We start from the raw sequence: 21,556 nt of genomic DNA on the forward strand, positions 1-21,556 counted from the left end.
GTAGTCTGGATTCAGCTGGTTAAGCATAATCCCCAATGGCGGACTCTTATGAATACGGAGATGAACCTTAGCTGTTTAAAGAGGGGTGTGTTACATGAACTTTCGTCAGTAGTTTGTTGTTATGTAAATGATGTGAACAATATTTTATACGCTGGAAATTGACGTCACGTGATTAGTACGCGTGTTTTTGTGTTTACGTATAATAAAAGACTGTCGTCTTGTATATTATTATGTTAAAGCTGCCTCGTCAATGTTTTTTTATGGAATGGAACGATTTACGTACAACTCTGGCGACTGCCTTCTGAATAGAAAGACTGTCGTTATAGGAAATTAAGATAGAGACCAAAGGTGACAAGTGATGAAGTGTTAAGATGGTGATTGGATATGATTCAAGTGAGCTATGACCTGTGATTGGTAGTTTACTTTAGTATCGATTATAGTGCTACCAATGGTTAGTCGCGCAGAATCCTGGAGGCTGTGAAGTTTCAGTATTCTATCACTAAACTTTTAGTATAATCGGGTGCGTCTCAGTGGCGAGTTGAGGGGGATTGTCTACGTCAGTACGGTCCCTGACGCGCGTGCAATTCCTTGCCGTTTTCTGTCTCTCCAAACTGGATCGCAATTTCTTCCGCGTGCCGTCAAATTCTGTGCGATAAAAAAAAACCATTCATTCCGTGACAAAACAAGTTCCGACCATTTCTGCAATGTTTGTGGCTTTACAGCTTGAACACATAGTTGTAATTCATCTGTGAGTGCAAACGGGTGCTAGAAACACGATTTTCCGTCGTAACATATTGCAAATACCACTCCCTTATTATATAAAATTACGACACAACGCGACATAAATTTGTGTTAAAAATCTCTAAAAACCAAAGATGATACAAATTTAGGCACGTCAAAATGTAAGTATGTGTTCAATAGTGCACCATTAATGTTTACCAGAGCTCGAAAGCGTCATTTCTATCAGTTCAAATAATTAAATATAAAATATTATTTATTGGAGTGTTCGGAGCTGAGAGAAATATCGATAGATTTCTCTTAGTAATTATTCTCAACTAATGAAAAAAAATCTCTCACAGAAATATATTCGAAGTGAAAAATCTACACACACATTGAGTGTACAACAGTAAGTTAGTGTGTGAAATAATGAAACTGTGGTTAATTATTGTGACGTCAGCAATGGATAGCTCGAAATAGTTTATAAGTGAAGTACTGTGAATGATTGTGATATAAAAACAAATGAAAAACATGAGTAGCGAAGAGAAAAAACATGAGGGGGGCCTCAGTATTCACAGGGCAGCTTTTCTACTCCTTACGGTCAAGAAAGCTTTCAAAAAGAAGAAACAACAGCGAAAAGAAAAGACGTAAGTAGCTTTCGTAATGTGTAAGCGGATATCTTACTTTTAAACAAGACAATATAGATGCATAACATTTACATGTATTACAAAACTTTCTATGTATATTTTTTATTAACATAATATTGAGAAATTGCTGGATGGATGGTAATTCTAGATGCAAGCAATCTCGCAGGGAAAGTACTGTATAGAAATGATTATTAAATTGTTTTGTTTAAATCTTGTCCGTCTAATCACAATAAATTCTTATTAAATATTAAAATATTACAATAATTAAAATTTAAAATATTTAAAATATTAAATGATGTTCTTTATCGAAATATTCGATTTATATTAGAACATCATTTTTCACGACATGTTTCAGTTCCTAAAAGAACTATCTTTAGGTGTATATAATTATATAAAGATTCAAATCAATAATAACTTAAATAAAATTTCTTAAATGCAATTTTCTATATATTATTTTAGTTTAGTGTACATTTTTATCAGATGTTTATCAGATATCAAACGATGTTCTTTTCCAGATTTTATTCCATTTTAATAACATATTCGATGTTGTTCTGTATATGTACATCATGCTCAATATGACTTTATGATTATTAAAGATAAAATAGAATTCTGAAACAAATTATCTTTAGTATTTAATGAAGTATTAGAAAATATATGCAAAGTTTCTTTCTCGTTTTTCGTATCTGTGAACACGATTCAATAATACAGAGTATAATATGTACAAAACTGATTAAAGTCACAGTCAACAATAGTTATTCGCCCTGACATTGTTACAGCCAGGAACGTATCTCAAGTATTCAATCACGAGACGCAATATTATTGATTAGAAATTAATCGTTTGAAGCCGAAGCTCATTTAAATAATATTTAGGATTCAGTTCGTACCTTAAAGAAAACTCAAAAATCTAGTGTGAACACGAAGAACATAGTAATGTGTGCCTTATACTAGAAACCATTAAGATTACCAAAGCTTCGTAACAAAAAATTTCTTGAATATGTTTTGGTTGTTATTGATCGCCTGAGGTATTAAGGTTTTTGTTCCATTACCGACAAAGCTTAACCCGATCCCATTTTTGGACAAAAGCAATGTCAGAGTCTGTATAGTCTCGTGGAATGAGAAATATTATGTGTACTGTTGAGATTCCAGGTTCTCACTGCGGGAATATAAAGATGGCTTTCTCGTGGTTTTGTTGCGTGGTGTAACCTGACGTATATTTACTGACATTCCTCATGCAGAATGTTGTATATGTACGCGAGGCGTTTGGACATGCCTCGCTCTTTGTGGTCGCATCGAGAAGTCCCGGAAAAGTTTTAATTACAAATGCAGCCCTTGCTGAAAGCGTGATTTTATAGACGTAACCAGGTAATTGTTTCGTTCAGATATAATTGGTTTTGTAAAATATGAGAATGAAGAGGTTCAGTTTACTGGTTTTAATACTGACCTCTTAAGTAACTGCTTTTTGCCCTCGTACACAGAAAATGGCAGTTCTGTAGCCTTTTATTAATACGCACAATTTCCAAAGGGTGTTCCTCTGGCATGCTTTGATGTCTGTGTGTCTCCTAACTATTTTCTGACACCGTTAGCTACTGTTAACGGCCGAGGAACATCACAGGATGAAGGCGAACTACTTTATTAACTGCACGGAGCAGAGTCCTTCTTGATAACCTAATATTACGTTTAACTAACCAAGAAATTGCCTGCGTTTTATGGAACACGAAGGATCTGTCACAAGACCCAGTGTTTATTTATAAAACAATAGATTTGATACATTTAAAATAAAGTTTTTTTATATCATTTCAGGGCGGGGGCATTTATTTTGAAAATGTTAATTTTGTGTAGATAAAATCAAAGAATATAATAGGCTAAACCATAGTCTGATATTAAATAAAGTTTAATTGTTCTTAAAGCTAGACGAACTAAGATACTTATGGGAACTGCATTTGACGATTTAGTTAGATTCGAATGGAAAAGGATTTTTGTTGTTTGTAACCACTCTGGGGATTTAGGAGATGTTTTTCCAACACAATTTTATGTTAAGATTTACTACTCGTACATTCTTGTAGGTATACAAAGTGGTTAGGATGATGGCTTGTATTCTTAAAATTATATCTGTAATATTTTAGTAATATGCGATGATCGTAACATTTGTTTCAGTATCTGTGGCCCTACTTTGAAAGTCGATTTTCACAATTTATCTTTCTTAGTAATGCCCTTTCATATAATATCTCAAAGCTTTTATAAATTACAGACTAGACGCTGATGCTTAACAAAGTACACCATGGATTTTCTTTGAGGAGATAAAAGAAAGTTTCTTTTGAAGTTGTTATTTTAAAAATGACATTTACTTCGTAAAATTTACTTTGGAAGAAACGTATGTTTCGATTATGAAATTTGTAAACTTTTTTAAAATTTGGAAATATATTCTCACTCTGGGAAAAGTACATAAATTGTGAGCAATTCTGAAATTAAAATACCCAAGAGTACGTAAGACAGACGATGTGGACAATTATGTAAAGACGGACTTTTGGGTAGCTAAATAAAGCGGATGGCATAAGACTCAGATAAAAGAACTGATATCACTCTGATGGTGGAGGCGATAAACACCTTCGAATCGTCAGTAAATGTTTAATAGACTACACGGCGTAGCGTCCGTCCAAGAAGACATTTATCTTCTGGCTTAAGATCGATTCCAAAGGCGAATTTATTTGCTGGTGATGTCAGAGTTTCTGACCCTGTTACCAGAGAGTTGCTCAGTGGACAGAGGCACATATTTTACCAAAGTCATTATCAGGATACGATGGATTTTTTCTGACCCTCCCCAAGAATCCTGAAACCCAAAGTCCAGTTCCTTATTTAAGAAACTATGCTAGTAATTCAAAGGAAACATTTGTTATTGATATTACGTTTATATGGTTCAACCCTTTGTGGTTTAGTGATAAATATGCATATAACTTTTTTACATTCTTAAATATCCGCATGTTGTTTACAGTGTCTATTCACAACAAAAAATACTACAAGATCACTAATTTAAAACATAGATGTCTTGTGTTTTCTTGGATGTAGGTACATAGTTTTTAAAATTATCTAAATGTGCTTTGCCTTTTAAAATGTTAAATACTAGGGAATTCCTTTATTTGGGGTCTGTGCCTCTAAACATCGTTCATCCGAACGAAAACAACACTGTCGTTATAGGCAACTTCTCTGACATGGTTGGTAGGCGTTTAGTCTACACATATCAGTGCAGGCGTTACTGTAACACTGCATGAATACGAAGGGTGAGCTGATATACAGACAACAAACTCCCACTTGCAATTTGTTCAAGGTTGCATATGAACGACCGGTTTTAACAGGATCACTGGCTCTTTTCTGTCATCCACCATTAAATCTAATATTCCTGTCTCTTCTTCTGTACACGACAAGAGAGTTGCATTGTCTTGAGACAGAATGAATAAGATTTTAAATCACAACGACGTGCATTAAAATTCCTGAGCTTTGAAGGATGTTTGAATTTACTCCCGACGAAGTGCTTTCTGGTAATAAATTTAACTCTCTGAAGTGCGAACCAGTGTTAGCCTGCTTCTGCAATACACAGGCAGAGGGCTGGTAATGTGGCTTCTGAGGAGTGGTAGGTCTTTATTGTGAGTGTTTATGTTATCCAAGGGTTCCTGACTGCTCCGCAGGAAGACTGCTTTATTACACAGTTAGGCCTGTACCCTTTTGCCTCCATGATGCGCAATTGTACACGTAATTGTGTTTCAGAGTCAGTTTAGTTCAAACAAGACTAACTTCGAAGACAGCCTAGTGTTTGCACCGTGTACACGAATGGTATACGATTTTCCTTACTTTACATATTTTATAAGCAAACCAGCAGAAGTATGCATTGGTAACCTGGGTATTTGTTAAAGTAATCCCTGCTGAAATAATAATAAAATTCTCTCTTTATTATGACTTTTGCTAATATATATTTTTTGTTGTTCGATCAGCGTTATGTTATTTACCACCGTGGTGCTGTATAGTGATTAGTGTAAAAATTAGTTTTTTTTATCAAACAACGAAACAGTAATGAAGACAGAAAAAACCAAAGTTCCTCCTAAATTTTCTGCGTTCACTTTATATATATATATATATATATATATATATATATATCAAATATTTCCTAATTATTTTGCTTTTGTAACACAAACTTGTCAAAACCACATTCGTTTGAAGAAATTTTGTGTCTCTCTGCTGCAATATTAAGAAACCCCAGGACAAAATAATGAAGTGATCAATTTTCAGAATATGTGACAGTAAGATTGACGCTTAAATCACGTCAGAGCATATTTAAAGTAACCTACAAGCTCCAGGCATCACGGCTTTGGCCATCGGTTATATTGGTAACAGATGTTCTAACAAAATCTCGTTACGTCCATGAATACAAATCTAATTATTCGTTACTATGGCAACGAGAGATCACTTGAATTTCAGTCTAGCGTAATCCTTTATTGTTCAGAAAGTACTCTGTTTGTTTTATAAGTCACGTGCCATTCTCTTCTTCTACCGAACCATGAAATAACTTCGAGTGCTACTGAATTGCTTTTGAATTCAAAACTCCGTTACATAACCAAGCCGCATGTAGTTCTTGATATTGAAGTGGCTCTTGGAAATTCAATCCAATAGTGAACTTTAAAAAATGGGCTTAGCTTGTGGATTTAAAGAAAAATTTGAGACATAAAAAATATAAGAACTAGGTAGGATGTGAGGTTCTCGTGGCATTGAGTCTGAAGATGGCTGTCTTCTGGGCTGTCGCGCCATATACCGACGTTTCAGAGATCTTTGCTGCCTCCGTTATCAAGGTCATGAGTTCTGATGTTGGAAGAAACAAGGACCAGGGCGATAAGTCATGATGGTGGAGGCAGCAGGTATCTCTCAAACGTTGGTAAACTTTTACCAGACTGCACAGTGCAAAAACCCAAAAGACAGTCAACTTCATTTTTAATTGATAATTTGATTAATTCTTTAAGTCTCTGGATTAATGAGATAATAAATATTTGTTTAAATCTTGTCAGTCTAATCACAATAAAATTCCTATTAATATTAAAATATTACTATAATTAACATTTAAATATTTAAAATATATTAAATGATATTCTCTATCGAAATGTTCGATTTACATTAGAACATCATTTTTACACGACATGTTTCAGTTCTAAAAGAACCATCTTCAGGTGTATAAAATTATATAAACTTAAATATAATCTCTTAAATGCAACTTTTAGTTAGATGTTTATCAGATTTCAAATGATGTTTTCTTCCAGTTTTTAATGTATTTTAATTCTCGTATTCGAAGTTGTTCTGTATATGTACGTCGTGCTTAACATGATTTTGTGTGGGTGAAAGTTTTGTTGTTGTTTTCTATCAGCCTGTAAAGTAAATAATATAAAGACTAATGAATATTAATAAATTAGAAATAGAAAATAAAATAATATATTTGATAATTTAATTTTGAAACATACCAGAAATGAAGTTGTGGAGGAGTTGGATTAAGATACATGGTTTTGTTAATTTACGTAACTGAGAATGTAACATTAATCTCAATCATTTACCACGTAGAGTAAGTACGTCGCTTAAAATGTTGGAAGACATCGTCGTATGTCTGTGAAGTCTGCACAGATGGGAAAGGTGCTAACTTGTAGCAATTGACCCTGTAGGATGTCAGTCAAATAGGAGACAAGTGCTAAAGGTCAAGGGTATAAATAATTATGTACTGGTAATTCGCTGAAACGTCAAAACCAATTTATCGACAATCTTCTCCGGAAAGCAATTAACGCGAATTTAACTCCGGAGTTGTCGACAAAGCAACGAACTTCATTGTCAGAATCAATCAAAGTGCTGATTGATATTCTGTTATGTTAAAATCAGTATGAAAGTGGCAACGGTAATAATCATTTAGGTATTATTTCATTTGTTTTATATGAATGCGAAATTTTGTTTCTCGCCTTAACATAATATAAAAAAATTGTGGTAATTTGAAAACAGGGTGATATGGGCTCAAGAGAGAGGCGTTTTTTTTTAATGCATTTCTGTATTTGGTGTACCGAATTTCAACAGAAAATGTTTCTTTTACTGAAATCTACTGAATTTGAAACCGTGTTTAATCAGAACTTGATAATAAAGTCGATTACACAACTTGAGTATGGGTTTTATAAAATAACAGCTTTACAAATTACTGCATTCTAAATTTGTTGTTTAAATCGATTTTCTTCATCATTTTCTCTCTTGATTTTATATCCTGTCTTGCCTTGTCCCAGGTCCTATTCAGTTCAGTGCCAGACTATAGAAATAAAATAGACAACAAATCGCTATCTTATTTAAATTAAGTTACTTCACGCCTACACTTGTATTTGACAATTCAGATGAATCAGCGCTGCGGTTTGGGGCAAATCCGTGGATAGTAGACGCGGGAAGCATTATAACAAAGAAGTATTTATTTTTTTCAGACGTAGGAGTGACTTGTGCTGGCTGGAAACATATTTATATAGCCCTCAATTATACTATATTATTTTATTTTTTATAATGACAATACACTGACCTAGGAAATACATGAATTATATCATTCAGTGAAAAAAAAAATTAAGGACGAAAACCATGTTAAACGTAGTTTTAAAAAAAAAATCAATATTTTTTTTTGTAAGTGTTTAGAAAATTATACATTCTCTGACAGGGGCCGGAAACATTCTTATATGGTGTGTTATTTTACAAAAACTGTTAAAATTGAGAGCTCATCACTTACAATATTTGTTCTTTCTAATTTAAACCTTTATACTTGTGTGTGTACTTACGTACTGATAAATATTTTTAAGATTTGAAGTTTCCATGTAGCCTGAAAGCAATGAAGTCTTTCAAGCTATCAGCCATCTCAGTAACTACGACGTTTCAGAGACAGCCTCTGCCTCCAACGTTATGTTTATCAGTCCCTGATGATAGAGGCAGAAACAGTCTCCGAAATGTTCAAGAATGTTTCCATATTGACATGTTTGTCACCCAAGAAGACTGTGTTAAAGATACAATAGATTCGTTCTGCCAACTTCCCTCCACCGTGTCTGCAGAGAGATCCCATGTTGCAAGAGACAAAGATGCTCCACTGATTGCAACGTCAGAACATGTCTGTCTGTAGACTCCACGTATTCTTAATCTGAAAGAATGTTGTTATCTGACTTGAAGACGAGTGAAAGGGAAATATTGGAAACTAGACTTTGTTACTAAAATTTTTACTTGTATAAATTAGTTCAGTTTCTTGGCTTTAATAGCTAAACGTGGTTTTCGGGTATTTAACACTCTTGATTTGTAAAAATTTTGTGGGTACAGTAATTTTCAGAAATAAAGACGTGGAATAAGGCACAGATTGAAGAAAAATAAACAAAGACGAAACGAAGAAGGAAAGAACATTTATTGTAGTATGAAATATAGACTTATGTTTTCAAGTAAGATTGTACAAATATTGTTGTGCGGGACTGCATAACAATAAATTCGAAGGCAATGAACGTTCCCTCTGCAAGGACCAGCCAGATCTCGTTCTGCATGTGCTTCAAAAATCAATAAGTAATTTAAGGTACATTCATCCAAATCTAAAGGAGCTTTCAATTTGTTCACTGCAGCGTCCTCTTGAATTCTCTTTGAACGACTGTTCATAAATGCCTCTCTGAGCATTATACCCTCCGTCTGGAGGTATTCTGAACATCGAATCCAGTGATAATGGCAGAGTGCTCTGTGATGGAAGAAAACGTTTACAAACGTGTACAGAGCTAGGCGATAGTCTGACAGCTAGTCTATTGTGACTAGCGACTAGTATAGACACTCAATGTAGTTACTCACACTAACATACACACACACATACTTGGAACATCGGCTTACTGCATTTAGCGGCCGTAACTTTATAATACAGCGACCAACAAATGACTGTCGAAAGGTTTGTGACAATCAGTCGGCGTATCTCAATCAGTAAAGTGATTGGCTGGGGATCAGACGACTGGTATTTGATTTCCGTCACAGGACGAAATTTTTATCTTCGCAATTGTATTTGTTTTAAATCTTGTCAGTCAGATCACAATAAAATTCCTATTAAATATTAAAATATTACTATAATTAACATTTAAATATTTAAAATATATTAAAATGATGTTCTCTATCGAAATGTTCGATTTACATTAGAACATCGAACATTTCGATAGAGAACATCATTTTAATATATTTTAAATATTTAAATGTTAATTATAGTAATATTTTAATATTTAATAGGAATTTTATTGTGATCTGACTGACAAGATTTAAAACAAATATATATTTATCACAATATGACGCAACATTATCATCTTCGCAATTGTGTCCAGTGATTTTACGATTTAAAAGATATATATTTTTTTTTGGTTTATTTGGTTTGAATTTTGTCCCAAATGTAACTGTCTGCATCTTTGTGAACAGCAGTATCAGCGTTATGGCCTTATGTGCATCCCACTGATTTATGTTGTTTGCTCAAGTATCTTCGATTATGCAAATATGTTTGTATACCCTTCTGACAAGATGGCTTCGATGTATTTAATGTTCAAGGCTTTGTCGCTACAATTAGCATAATATATTAGTTGAATTCTTAAGGCGTCGCGGCTTAATACTAATCTCAAAAATAAGCAAAACTATGTGTATCTTTCAGTACAATTCAGGGCCAAATAAGGCTGGAAGTAGAAATAAATCTCGAAACGTCGTGTGTATCTATTCAGTCATAGAGAATGGAAATGTGTAGCGTAAATGAGATGTCAACTCGTTTCTAACTCGACTTATTCCTGAGTGTGTATTGAATGAGCTCCTAGAGTTTCGACTGAGATGTGAACACAAAACTGTTTGTGTTACTGAATTGTCTCAGTACTAGATAAGAACGTCGTATTAATACGTAGTTGTAGTATCATTTCGTAGGGCTTCTACAAACATGCGTTATCTTAATTTGTTTTCACAAGGTTACGGGACGATCAACATTTACTATCCTACATGTGACTTCTCATTATAACAACTCTTTAAATTTCAGATTTAGAAAATGCTTCAAAATAATTTTATATTTAAATATATTATATCTAAGTCCATGCTAGCAGAAACCGAGGTTTCGTCATCGTTAATACAACAGTTCATGTTTAACTACGACACTGAACCGTGTTTATTCACTTGTCAGCTTCACAGTCTGTTTTAATATTATCCTGATGTTCTCGGAATTCAAAATTGCCGTTTTTCAAAATACTTCATCACAATTATTTACATATTTTTCTCTTATTATATTTATCCTTTATGGGTTACATGCTTTGTACGACCACCGTTCTGTCCTGCAACACCAGAAACACGAAAGGATACGTTCATGGTAACTCAACATCAAATATCCCCCCCCGTAATTTCGCCATATTTGAACAATAAAAGCCCTGAATTGTATTATTGAGGCTGTTTTTTTTTGGAAACAGTTTTTTCTTAAGGCAACCGCAAAGGAAGTATTCGCAGAGGTTTACGTCCGGGCTGTTGTGTGGCCACTTCTGACCACATCCGTGGCGAGCAGGATATCGGTGGATTGAAGAAAAAACCATTCATACCAATGAAAGGGAGCACATCTACAGGACCGCGTAAAATCCCGTTTAACTTTTCTTTTTGTAGTGATAAAAAAATGAACCATTGGAACTAGAGGCATGTAAAATAAGACATTAAAATAGGCCACGAACATTATTAAAATTTGTATGAAGCATTTCTCTTGAATGTTACAAATTTTAAATATTGAGACAGTGGTTAGATATGAGGTTATGATTGAAAATATTTATGTAGTGGAGATCAATGTTAGTGGGAATAAGTTTATGTACAGAGTTGAGTGATTATTAATTTGTTATAACTGTTACCCTATTTATAAAAGCAGTCAAAGAAATAGAAGGTAATTGACTCTGTGTATAAATTATTGTTACGAACAGCTTTGCTAATTACAATAGTAGGTTTCATAATACTCAGTCGTGAAGTTTGTCTCAGTAGACCTACGTTATTGTAACAATTTAATGTAAATTTCTAGCGGGAAGTTGTCGAGTTGAATCGTTAACAAATTGATGTTAGATTGAAATCCCCATGTAACAGTAATAACCGCTGTGCTATGTGCCTTAGTAATGTAATTTTAAACTAATGAGCGTCTAATTCAAATAGAATTTCAAATGGAATTATTCTGCGTGCTAACTAACAAACAACGGTATACGTCAGCACACATGGCTAACACAATTAAAGTCGCGTTAGTTGAGGCGTTCTGTTGCGATCAGGTGTATCAGTAAGGAATCAAACGCCGATTACACAAGGAATACAAATATTTTGCCCACAAAATTGTAATGGATTGTCTGAGGAATGTGAGAGAGCAATTTATGACAACACGCACTACGTCTGGTACGTGCCTACCTCAAGTATGACAACTGTGTCATAGTTCAGTTGCTGGCTTCTCACCGCGGAAGCCCTGGTTCGCTCCCAGCGCGGTCCATGTGGATTTGCGGTGGACGAAGGGGCATTGAGACGGGTTTGTTCTTTTCCAGAGTCCTTCGGCTTTTCCCCTGTCAGTATCATCCATCCGCTATTCTATATTTTATAATGTGTCATCAGGGCGGAGGGCGACCGCATTTCGACAGAGATAAAATTTTACCCCATCACAAAATTTAAAAATAAGAAAAAACCTTAATTATGCTAACACTTAAGCCTGATGGCGTGTTACAGAAGCAAAAGTCAGATCCGAATATAGAGTTGTACTAATTTACAAAGTAAGTATTTAAAATTTAAAATTTTTAGTTTCCAAAGTACAAGATTTGTGTTCATAGACAGACAGCCTTGATGACAGAGGCAACACGTACCCCTGAAACGGCGGCATGGCGTAACACCCCAGAAGACAGCCATCTTAACCTATTATCTCGAATAAGGGTTTTATTTTTCTCACTCTGCATATGCAAATTAAAATATGCCCCCAAAACTTTCAAAATCGTTTTAAAACGCTCATAATTATAATGTTATGTAAGTAATCTCTATATTTAACACGGCGCCGATAAATAACCTAGGAACCAGCGTATTTGGGCAGCAATATCATATTAAGTTGGGAAATGAGAAATATTCATAATTTTAGTCTGAGAACCTGAAGGAAAATATCATGTGGTAGACATTGACGTAGATGGTAAGATAATAACAACATGGTTCTTGAAAAGTTGTGAGAGATATGGACTGGACTCATCTAATCCAAAATGGGGACCAGTGGCGGGGCTCTTGTGAACATCGTAATGAACCTCAGGATTTCATAAACCGTGCGGAATTCCTTTATTAGTCGAGTGGGTATCTGTGCCTTACAAGAAGGACTCTGTCCGCTCTTTGGATCTATTTATTAGTTCTGTGACTCTGACAGTAGGTATCTTGTGCACGTGGAGGAAATAAGGTAGTTAACAAGAATCATAGAGCAATGCATTAACTTTGTGTCAAGCGATGAAAATAATTGTTGGCGATAATAAACGCGTACCTTTACGAGCTCGAGCGGAAATAACTTCATGAAAGCAATGATATATCATTTAAAGCTACTGCGTGCTTCCTGGTGAAACTTTGCCATAATCGAGGCCCCTAAAAGTGAAATGGAGGAATACCTTGTGCTCGACGTGAAGTTCCAAGTGATATTGTTACAAAATCAAAGCGGAAGGTTTTCCGTATTGGCCATATGTGCAAAGTTTGGAGCCGAAACTCGTGTTGGCTAAAGCTGTGGTTCTGATTGGCTCACTGGGACAAGTTAGAATACAGTTGAATGCTCTCGAGAACACTGTCTGCTTCGTGGATGGCTTGATTGCGTAGAAATAAAATATAACTGCAGTTTAAATGTCGTTTAAATATTTTTAAAATCTGTTAAATTAATTAAAAATCTATGAAGCTAGAAATATGTTCCAGTTTGTTTATTTGAAAGTGATGCATTAATATAAAGTAAGGGTAGGTAAAATGCAACATAGATATTCTGTAGGCTACAATGTTACTGTTTGTTTTATGATAACTTTTGGTATTAACAGTGTAAAAAATGTGACGAAGTTTGATGTTCACAGACAGAAAAGTTCAACATCAAACGGTAGAGAATGAGGGTAATTTTATCGTACGCAGAAATGCAATATTTCAACTGAAGCACTATTCGAAACTTCACCATCTCTTTCTACAAGATAGAGGGCTGATTTTAGGAATAACAGCTAAATGAATTAAAACAATGGACGCTAAACCACAATAGCCCGTACTCTTCTTTATTATGTATAGTCGGCACGGGAAAAAATATACTAGGGTGAGAGCAAGAGTGGTATAAAGGAGAGTCAGACATCTCGAAATTCTTCTGGAAGTATTAAAACGTAATTAACGGAAGGAAAATAGTTTTTGAGAACTTAAACGTCTCTCAGCTTATCAAGAAACTTCTCATCATTTATGGAACCCGAAGGTTCATTATTTTGTTTAAAAAAACTCGTCATTGGTCCCTATCGCAAGACAGATGAGTCAATGCAACACACATGCTATTTTATTAAGATCCATTTTAGTGTTAACAAACCATCTGTACCTACGTTCTCAACTTGTCTCTTTCCTTCAGATTTTAAGACTAAATTTGTGAATTTTCTCGTGTTTACCCCCTCCCTCTCATCCCATTTGAGATGATTACCCTAAGAATATTTGACAAAGTGAACAAACATTATTATTATGCAATTTTCAGCATCAATAAATTAAGTAAACATAAATAAATGACAGCAAAGAAACGTAGATATATTATGAAAACATTTTACAGGCTTTAAGTCGCCTCTAATGAAGTATGTTTACTTAACTTCTGGCTATAAGTGAGTAAAATGTCACGACTGTTATAAATGCGCCGGTAGTATGAGGTAAGCCTTTAGCCAGAAGCCATTTATCCATGCTTTTAGTCGTGTCCTGTATCTCTGATTAGCTTCGCCGTACCTATTCTCTCTACACGTGTATCAGAATCACTCATGAAGTTAACCGATGCTTCGGACGCAATCGAGCTGAGCTGCCACTTTGTTTCGGGGTATGTAGTTACATTACACTGTGCAAATTGGCGTAGTAGCCTAGTATATGCTTTGTACATATTTTAATAAATCGTTTTTTCTCTGTGATTTTGCTTACATTATCGTAGTTTATTATATCTGAATCTGCGTATAATTTCCTCTAGTAAATGTCGAATTCGAAATATAAATTCGATATTTTTGAAATATAAACTATATATAGCATTTGTATTTTCAGAGATCTAAGTTGACCTGAATGTGAGATTTCATCTACGTCTAGGTCTCCTAAGCGTCTCTTATTGTATCAAATCTAAAACTTCTTGACGATGGTGAAGAGTCAATTGAATAAAATTTTTGGATATTATCCATCGTCTAGTAAATATAAAACGTAAAACGACGTTTCGGAGATGGGACTCTATCTCCGTCTTCAGGTTCCTACACAGTTGGGCCCACTAGATAGAGCTAATCCCTATCTCCATTTACCTTCAGATTTTACAGTTAAAATACTGTATGCTTTTCTGGTCTTTAAGTACATTTTTAAACGTCACGCCCATCTCATCTCTCTTGTTTTAATCATCCTAATATTATCTTTTGGAGAGTACAAAGTATACATCTTCTCGCTATGTAATTTTTATTCAGTCTCCTTTCACTTCTTGTATCTTAGATTCAAAATATTCTGTTTAAAAACTCTTTTAGAGTTTTTAAACAACCATAATTTCCGTCTCACTTTAAGAATAAATTTCGGAACTGCACAAGGAGAAGTAACTTTTGATGTATGTTGTTTGAAGTGGAACAGGAGATTTTATTATGCATTTAAAGATTTCCCCTTGCATAAACGGGACTGTCTAACAAATGCAAGATTTCAATGGCCTGTATACTCAGTAAGAACTGGGGGCCTGCACGAATTCAAGAAAACATCTGGGAAGCGTTTATGTCCGTATTTGGCAAAGTTGCCCACTTAGGGCAAAGAGGAAAGCGTAATCGATCCAGACGCGCAGTAGAACGGTAGGAAAACGTCGCACAAATGGAACTTGGGGAGGAATAATGTATGAACTCCAGAGTCCAGCACATTCTACCAGCTCAGGGGAAAACGAGGGGGAATTTAGTAAATGCGTTGTCACTAACCGAGTCATGTCCTTTTTGAATCATTTAGGTCTTGGTTCTATCTCTGTGCAAAATGGGATCACGACATTGGAGGAATATATGTGTTCGTCTAATGTATAAAGTTTTGCAATTTTCAGCGAGATTTATGTAGGGTAAACCATGTTAACAACTTTTGCAGCAAGATTTATATATGGTAAATGATGTTATGAACTATATGAGTTGTGAATACTATAAAACAAAGCAGGCGCCTGATTTATACCAACGCTGTTCTCTGAATACTATTCGTGTGCGCGAAGAACAGCTTTAAGAATTAATTATCCTACATGTCTGTGCCATTTTAAACAAGAACCATCCATTCGTCTCCCAAGTAATTGCTGGTTTGCAGTTAGTGTCACTTAGATACAGGTACACAAACAATAAACTAAATTTCTTATCCTTAGGTTTTCGCGGTTGGAGCACCTTCCGTGTAAAAATTCCTCGATGCTACAGCTAGGTCTGTTGAAGAGTCAGTTACATTATAAATATTCCACAATTTATAGCAGTGAAATCAAGAGTTGCATTGTGTCTTGTCTGGTGCACTTACGCCCTTGTTCCACGCGGCTGCCTCAACTGGTTGCTGTGTGTTCTGAAGGGCTTGTGTTATTGAATTATCGGGAACAGAAAGCGATACCAACTAGGCTTATTGCAGACGTGTGGTTGGTCTTGCTTACTCATTGATGACCAGAACAGGGATTTCTGTAACAGGATGAACAAAATTGTTTTACATGGTTCAGGGGAACCAATTTCTCGTGTCAACTCATCCCAAAAGCATCTGATTCGTAACTGGTTCATCCTAATAACAGTCGTGAAGAGTGAAAATTATGAAGCTGCTTATTATTCCGTCTCCCCTAACCTCCTTTTGCTTTATTTATCTTAGGTTAAAATATTCTTCTAGGAATTTTGTTCTGAAACACCCTGAAGAAGTTGTATTGTCTTTTGGGAAGAGATATAAAATTTGAATTTCATATAAAGTGACAGGTAAAGTTTATATTTTGTATATTTTAATATTTAAGTTTGTTAGTTAGGATACAAGGAGGTAAAAGTTACAGTCTATTATGATCTTCAACTATTCGTGGATTAAATTTTCATTTTTATGTCCTTTAAAAAATATTTTAACTTCTAAATATTTTTTTTGAGAATTAATTGACTTCCTATCAGTCGTGAAGGAAACTACTCTGAAAGTAAATAAATGAGTAGTTTAATGCGGAAATACATGAGTCGAGGTGACTTGAGCGAAATGACGCACTATCGTAGGGGTGGGAAAATAAAAAATATTAATCAACGAACAGAAATACTTTAGTACCCGGGATGAAAAATGCATTGGATATGAACCGGATTACGAAGGAAAAGTATTTGAATTTTACTGATTCAGTTACATACATCAGATATCATCATCTTTATCACACTGTTTTAGGGTATGTGTGTGAATGAGTCAGGGTAATTTGTGAAAAATATATTTAAAATTAAAGAGGTGATACTATAAAATCTTCCTGAAGATGTCGTCTGTATTACACGGTGATTATGATTGTTATGAATGTCCCTAACGCAAATAAAACAAGGGCTTTTGAAGCTTTACTAGGGATGTAATAGAGTATCATACATCGGAACGAACTTATTCAATATTTAACAGTTTTACTTGGTGTTACATCTGATCCATCGTTGTGGTGTGGAAAATATTACAGATACTGGCTCGTTCTGTTTTTCGCTTTCATGTCAGTACACGTGTCCTGTGATGGAGAGACGCTATGAACACATGCGTCCGTATATTAAATGCATGAACTGCAGAAAACAGTAATTTTGTTAGATGAATTTTATGGGCATATGAAACGCGGTAACACGTTTGAGAGGAGAACATAAATCACATGAAAGTGTTCAGGAAATTATCTGGACCTATGAAGAAAAGAATGAATTTTGGACGTTACGTAACGAGGAACTTAATGGTTTATTCAGGAAGTTTATTGAAGGAAAAAGAGACTAACGCAATGTCTATTTTTTCATGATTTCTTACGAAGGAGCCAAAATGAAACACGTATGATTGTAATAAAATGGATAAATTATGATCTTGATAAAGGTTTTTATATTTCTTTCTTTCTTCCGCAGTTAAAATTTGAATAGTACCGACAGTGCCTTGAATGAGGTTAAGACGGCTTCTTCCAAATCCGTTAGGCTAGTTATTTAATAATTATCTTATCACTGGACGCTATATATGCTTTATCTAAGCAGTAAAAGGCTTTATTAAATAAAGAATAAATAAAACGCATAAAGAAATTGTGTCGCGATGCAATATAGAAAAGTGCAATGACTAGCAAGAACGGGTTGAGGGGAACATGCCTCCCCTCCCACCGCCGAGGAGTTCGCATTTCTCCCACCAAAGAGGATTGGTAGTAGTGTGTCATAAGCTAGCTAGTTCGGTCAATCTGGTGCATAACAAATCAAGTTGTCTAACCTTTTTTACCTTCCTTGTTTTTCATCTGTTTACCCATAATTCAATGTCACATACTGCGCTGCTTCTTCTGGCGAGACAGTTCTGTGATTGTGTTTTGTTTCCGTTCTCATGTTTCGCAATGAAACCTTGTCTCGCGTCAGATTCAGTGCGTAAAACGAAATATAAACTATACCGGAAGATTCCTTTGTGTGCCGAAAGTGTGCTGTGATAATAATTAGTGATTATAATTTTCGAAATGTTTGAAGTTGCGTGTAGTGATCAAATCCAAGTCCCGTGTTCGCAATTTGAGTCCATTGTGTTATTTGCTGTCTTCGCAGTTGTAAACAGTGAAACGGAAGCCATCATTGGAAGGTAAGAATTTTCTTTTAAATTCTGATACAGAGTTAGTTACTCGACGTTGTGTTGACTACTCTCTAGCATCCACTGCAATTGTGAAGTTTTTTTATAAATATTTGAGAGGGAAATATGTTTTAAGTATTTATGACTCAAAATAACTTTGTTGATGAAGCCTGCCTCTTCGTAATTCTGCCTGTTTTATACGGTAGATTAAGGGTGCTCATAGCATAATATTTGAACCGAAGAGGGATGTAATGAAAAGAGTTTGAAAAAGTGCATAATGAAAAGCATCATTATTCTTATATTTCATCAAATATTATTAGGATTATTAAACCAAGAGGCATGCTATGCACGGGGTATGTATCATACAGGGGGGTGGGAGGGGGTGGAAGGACACCAGTTGGAAGACCTGGGTGTAGATGGAAGGAAAAATGATCTATTAAATGGATCGAAAAGGAGTAGGGTCGGATGGTCTGGACTGGATTAATCTGGCTTGGGATAAAGATTTGTGGCGTGCTTTTGTGTGCACGGTAACGAACCTTCTAGTTTCTTAAAGTTGGCGAATTTCTTGATAACCGAAGAGACTATCAGCGTTTCAAGAATTACCGTTCTCCGTTGAGTCATTTATTAACAATGTAATGCATGTATTTATTTGTAGTGGCGTAGAACAGGGGTGTACATAATACAACCAAGGAGAAATTATATTTACGCATTGGTATTTATATGTTTGTAAAATTGTCGTTTATGAATATGTTGCTTATGTATTTTACGGAGAAATTTTCACGAACAGAAGCTTTGGGTATTAGTATACTATTTACTAGTTAGTTTTAATAATTTTCGTGACTTCTTGAGAACACTCACAATTTAGGATATCGAGATCTAATTAATTATAAATAACGTTCTTTATGTTTCATGATGCATTTGTGCAGTATATTCTTTTAGTGATAATAGTTTATAGTTATTTAACAGTTTTTTTAAATACAGAAATTTTATTACGAGGATTTTCGCCCTTTGGCCCCTTCTTCGACCAGATGAAAGTAACTGCCCACTCCTGGCACAGATTTCATAAGAGCAATCACGATTTAAAGTATTATTTGTACAGCTGTGGCACTGGCAGCAATAACATAGCTTGATCCTTTAACCACAGTTTCATTACTTTATTTATTCATTCATGCATAAAATAAAAAAATTCGAAACGCGTGTTAGCCACTTTTGCACATTGCATTGGCGTTGTACAGTACGATTATCACAGATAAAAATCTATTCTTAAATGACGTATCACAATATAACACATCGTAGACTTACATTCAGTTGAAGGTTACGCTCGTAACAACGCTACGACACGTGTTGGGCTGGAGCCGGGTAACGACGTATTTTTTCCTGACCTGTTCTGATGCGTTACAGTGTATGGAATATCATTGAACCACAAAAGTAAGACAGAAGACTTGATAGTTTTTCTTTCAAAGCTCATTAATAAATGTAATCAGTATCATTCCAACCATTGTGATGCGTAAATATCTGAGATATGGAACCTTAACGACTGAATAACTTTTATGCGTAGAAATGACCTCGTTTGCTACGGAACATTTCCTTTTTTGGGGGGGGGCAAGAACGGACGTTTGGACCAAGTCGAAAGACGACCCACCGCTCTTGGTCTCAAAACATTTTCGTATGAAACTTTCAAAATATGAAGCTCAACTACTGAATGCTTGTTTCTGCAACTCGGTCGACTGTTTGTCTCTGTCCAGTCTGAGTAGGCTTCTGAAATATTACCCGCGCCTGAAGCCATACATCACATGGTAGAGTCGTGGGAAGGTTGGCTGTTCGGGGAATACACTTGTGTGCGGTTGGGGCTTTGATATTGCGTGGACATGCAAGGCGTCACCTACCAATGCAAACGCAAAAAAAAAAGCACTTGGCACGTGCTTGAAACAGTTTGAAAAATGAAACTGGCTGAACTGATGCTCGGTTTGGCACACGTTTCTTGAACATTGATTAATTTTATTCCTCTGATAAACCTACATTTCTAGGCTTGGACACACAATTCTCTGATTCTTGGTTTATTTAAAAACGGTTTCTGAACTGGCAGATTATGAAGAACCAAATGATTAGATGATTTCAAAGAGTGGTATAGAAATGATGTGGAAGCTGTCGTGGCCGAATTATTTTATCTCATCGTTTTGCTGGAGGAACTGAAGAAAATTACTAAGTTTTTCAGGTTATCCTGTCTTATTGTTGGGTTTCAGACCCAAAAACTTGGTATATAATACTGTTATTTTAACACTTTAATTTTTCTAGAACATTTATGGTATGGATCTTCACCATTTAACGCAGTGTTTCTAAAACCTTGACCACGTATCATCACGTTAAAACATGTACATTTGAGTATTTCGCGTCGTTTGTTTATGTAAAGTTGTATGAATCTAATGTATCTCGTATGTTGTTTGTCCTTATAATTTTAGGGTCGAGAAATATTATCCAAAGAATAAGATAAGTAAAATTAGAATATTTTATGACGAATAATATGAAAATTATCGTACTAATCATGAATTTACTTTTTATGAAATCGTCGAAAATTGTTATGTAGAGAATTTAATAGCGCGAAAGAATAAGTACGATTTTCATGAGGTTTGAGATATTTGACTGAGGTGAGAATGATTACGGACTACTTGGGCAGTCTTTTATTTGGTTAACAACAAGTATGAATGGCCTCCAGCTTCAGGGTAGATGGTAGAGACTCCAAGATGCAGCTATAAAGAAATAACTAATATGTCTGGCTAATGTGATGTTGGCATATACAATCCAGCACGAAATGTGACGTCTGTTTACCGTGGTATATTTCAGTCTATTCGGCGAAGCTACCTAGAACTATAAATTAATAATTATACTATTTATTGATTCGTTTCTGTTTATAATTTCCTGCCCAATTTAATGGTACATTCCTGTCAATAATTTCCACTGGTATACATTCAGACTACGTTACGTTTATGAGATATAAGTTGGAAGTTACACATCGACGCCGAGTTTGTGATTATTAAAATGTGTGTTGGATTAAAAATGAAACTGTTAGTAATTGGAAATTAGCCTCTTGGTCTTGCTCGAAACACACTGATGTAAAGAGTCCAGTAACAACAACGTAACCCACAGAACTGTGTGAAAAGAACAAATCTTCAGTCCACGAACGTGGATCGATTCTTGCAGACTGCATGTTAGCCAACCGGAAAGGA

At 35.1% G+C, this 21,556-nt stretch overlaps 1 protein-coding gene across 1 annotated transcript in view; it reads left to right on the top strand.

The window, feature by feature from the left end:
• The first annotated feature begins 531 nt into the window (after positions 1–531).
• LOC147873712 (uncharacterized) overlaps positions 532–21,556 on the top strand; it is a 102,702-nt gene continuing 81,677 nt past the window's right edge. Inside the window, exon 1 of the mRNA XM_087349794.1 lies at positions 532–1,364. Coding sequence (XP_087205920.1) covers positions 1,240–1,364 — 125 coding nt within the window. The 5' untranslated portion in view covers positions 532–1,239. The remainder of the gene's footprint in view (positions 1,365–21,556) is intronic.

Source organism: Zootermopsis nevadensis, unplaced genomic scaffold (genome assembly GCF_977971745.1).
Source record: "Zootermopsis nevadensis isolate Lab colony 2312 unplaced genomic scaffold, Znev_1.0 Znev_ptg000016l, whole genome shotgun sequence".
NCBI lineage: Eukaryota > Metazoa > Arthropoda > Insecta > Blattodea > Termopsidae > Zootermopsis > Zootermopsis nevadensis.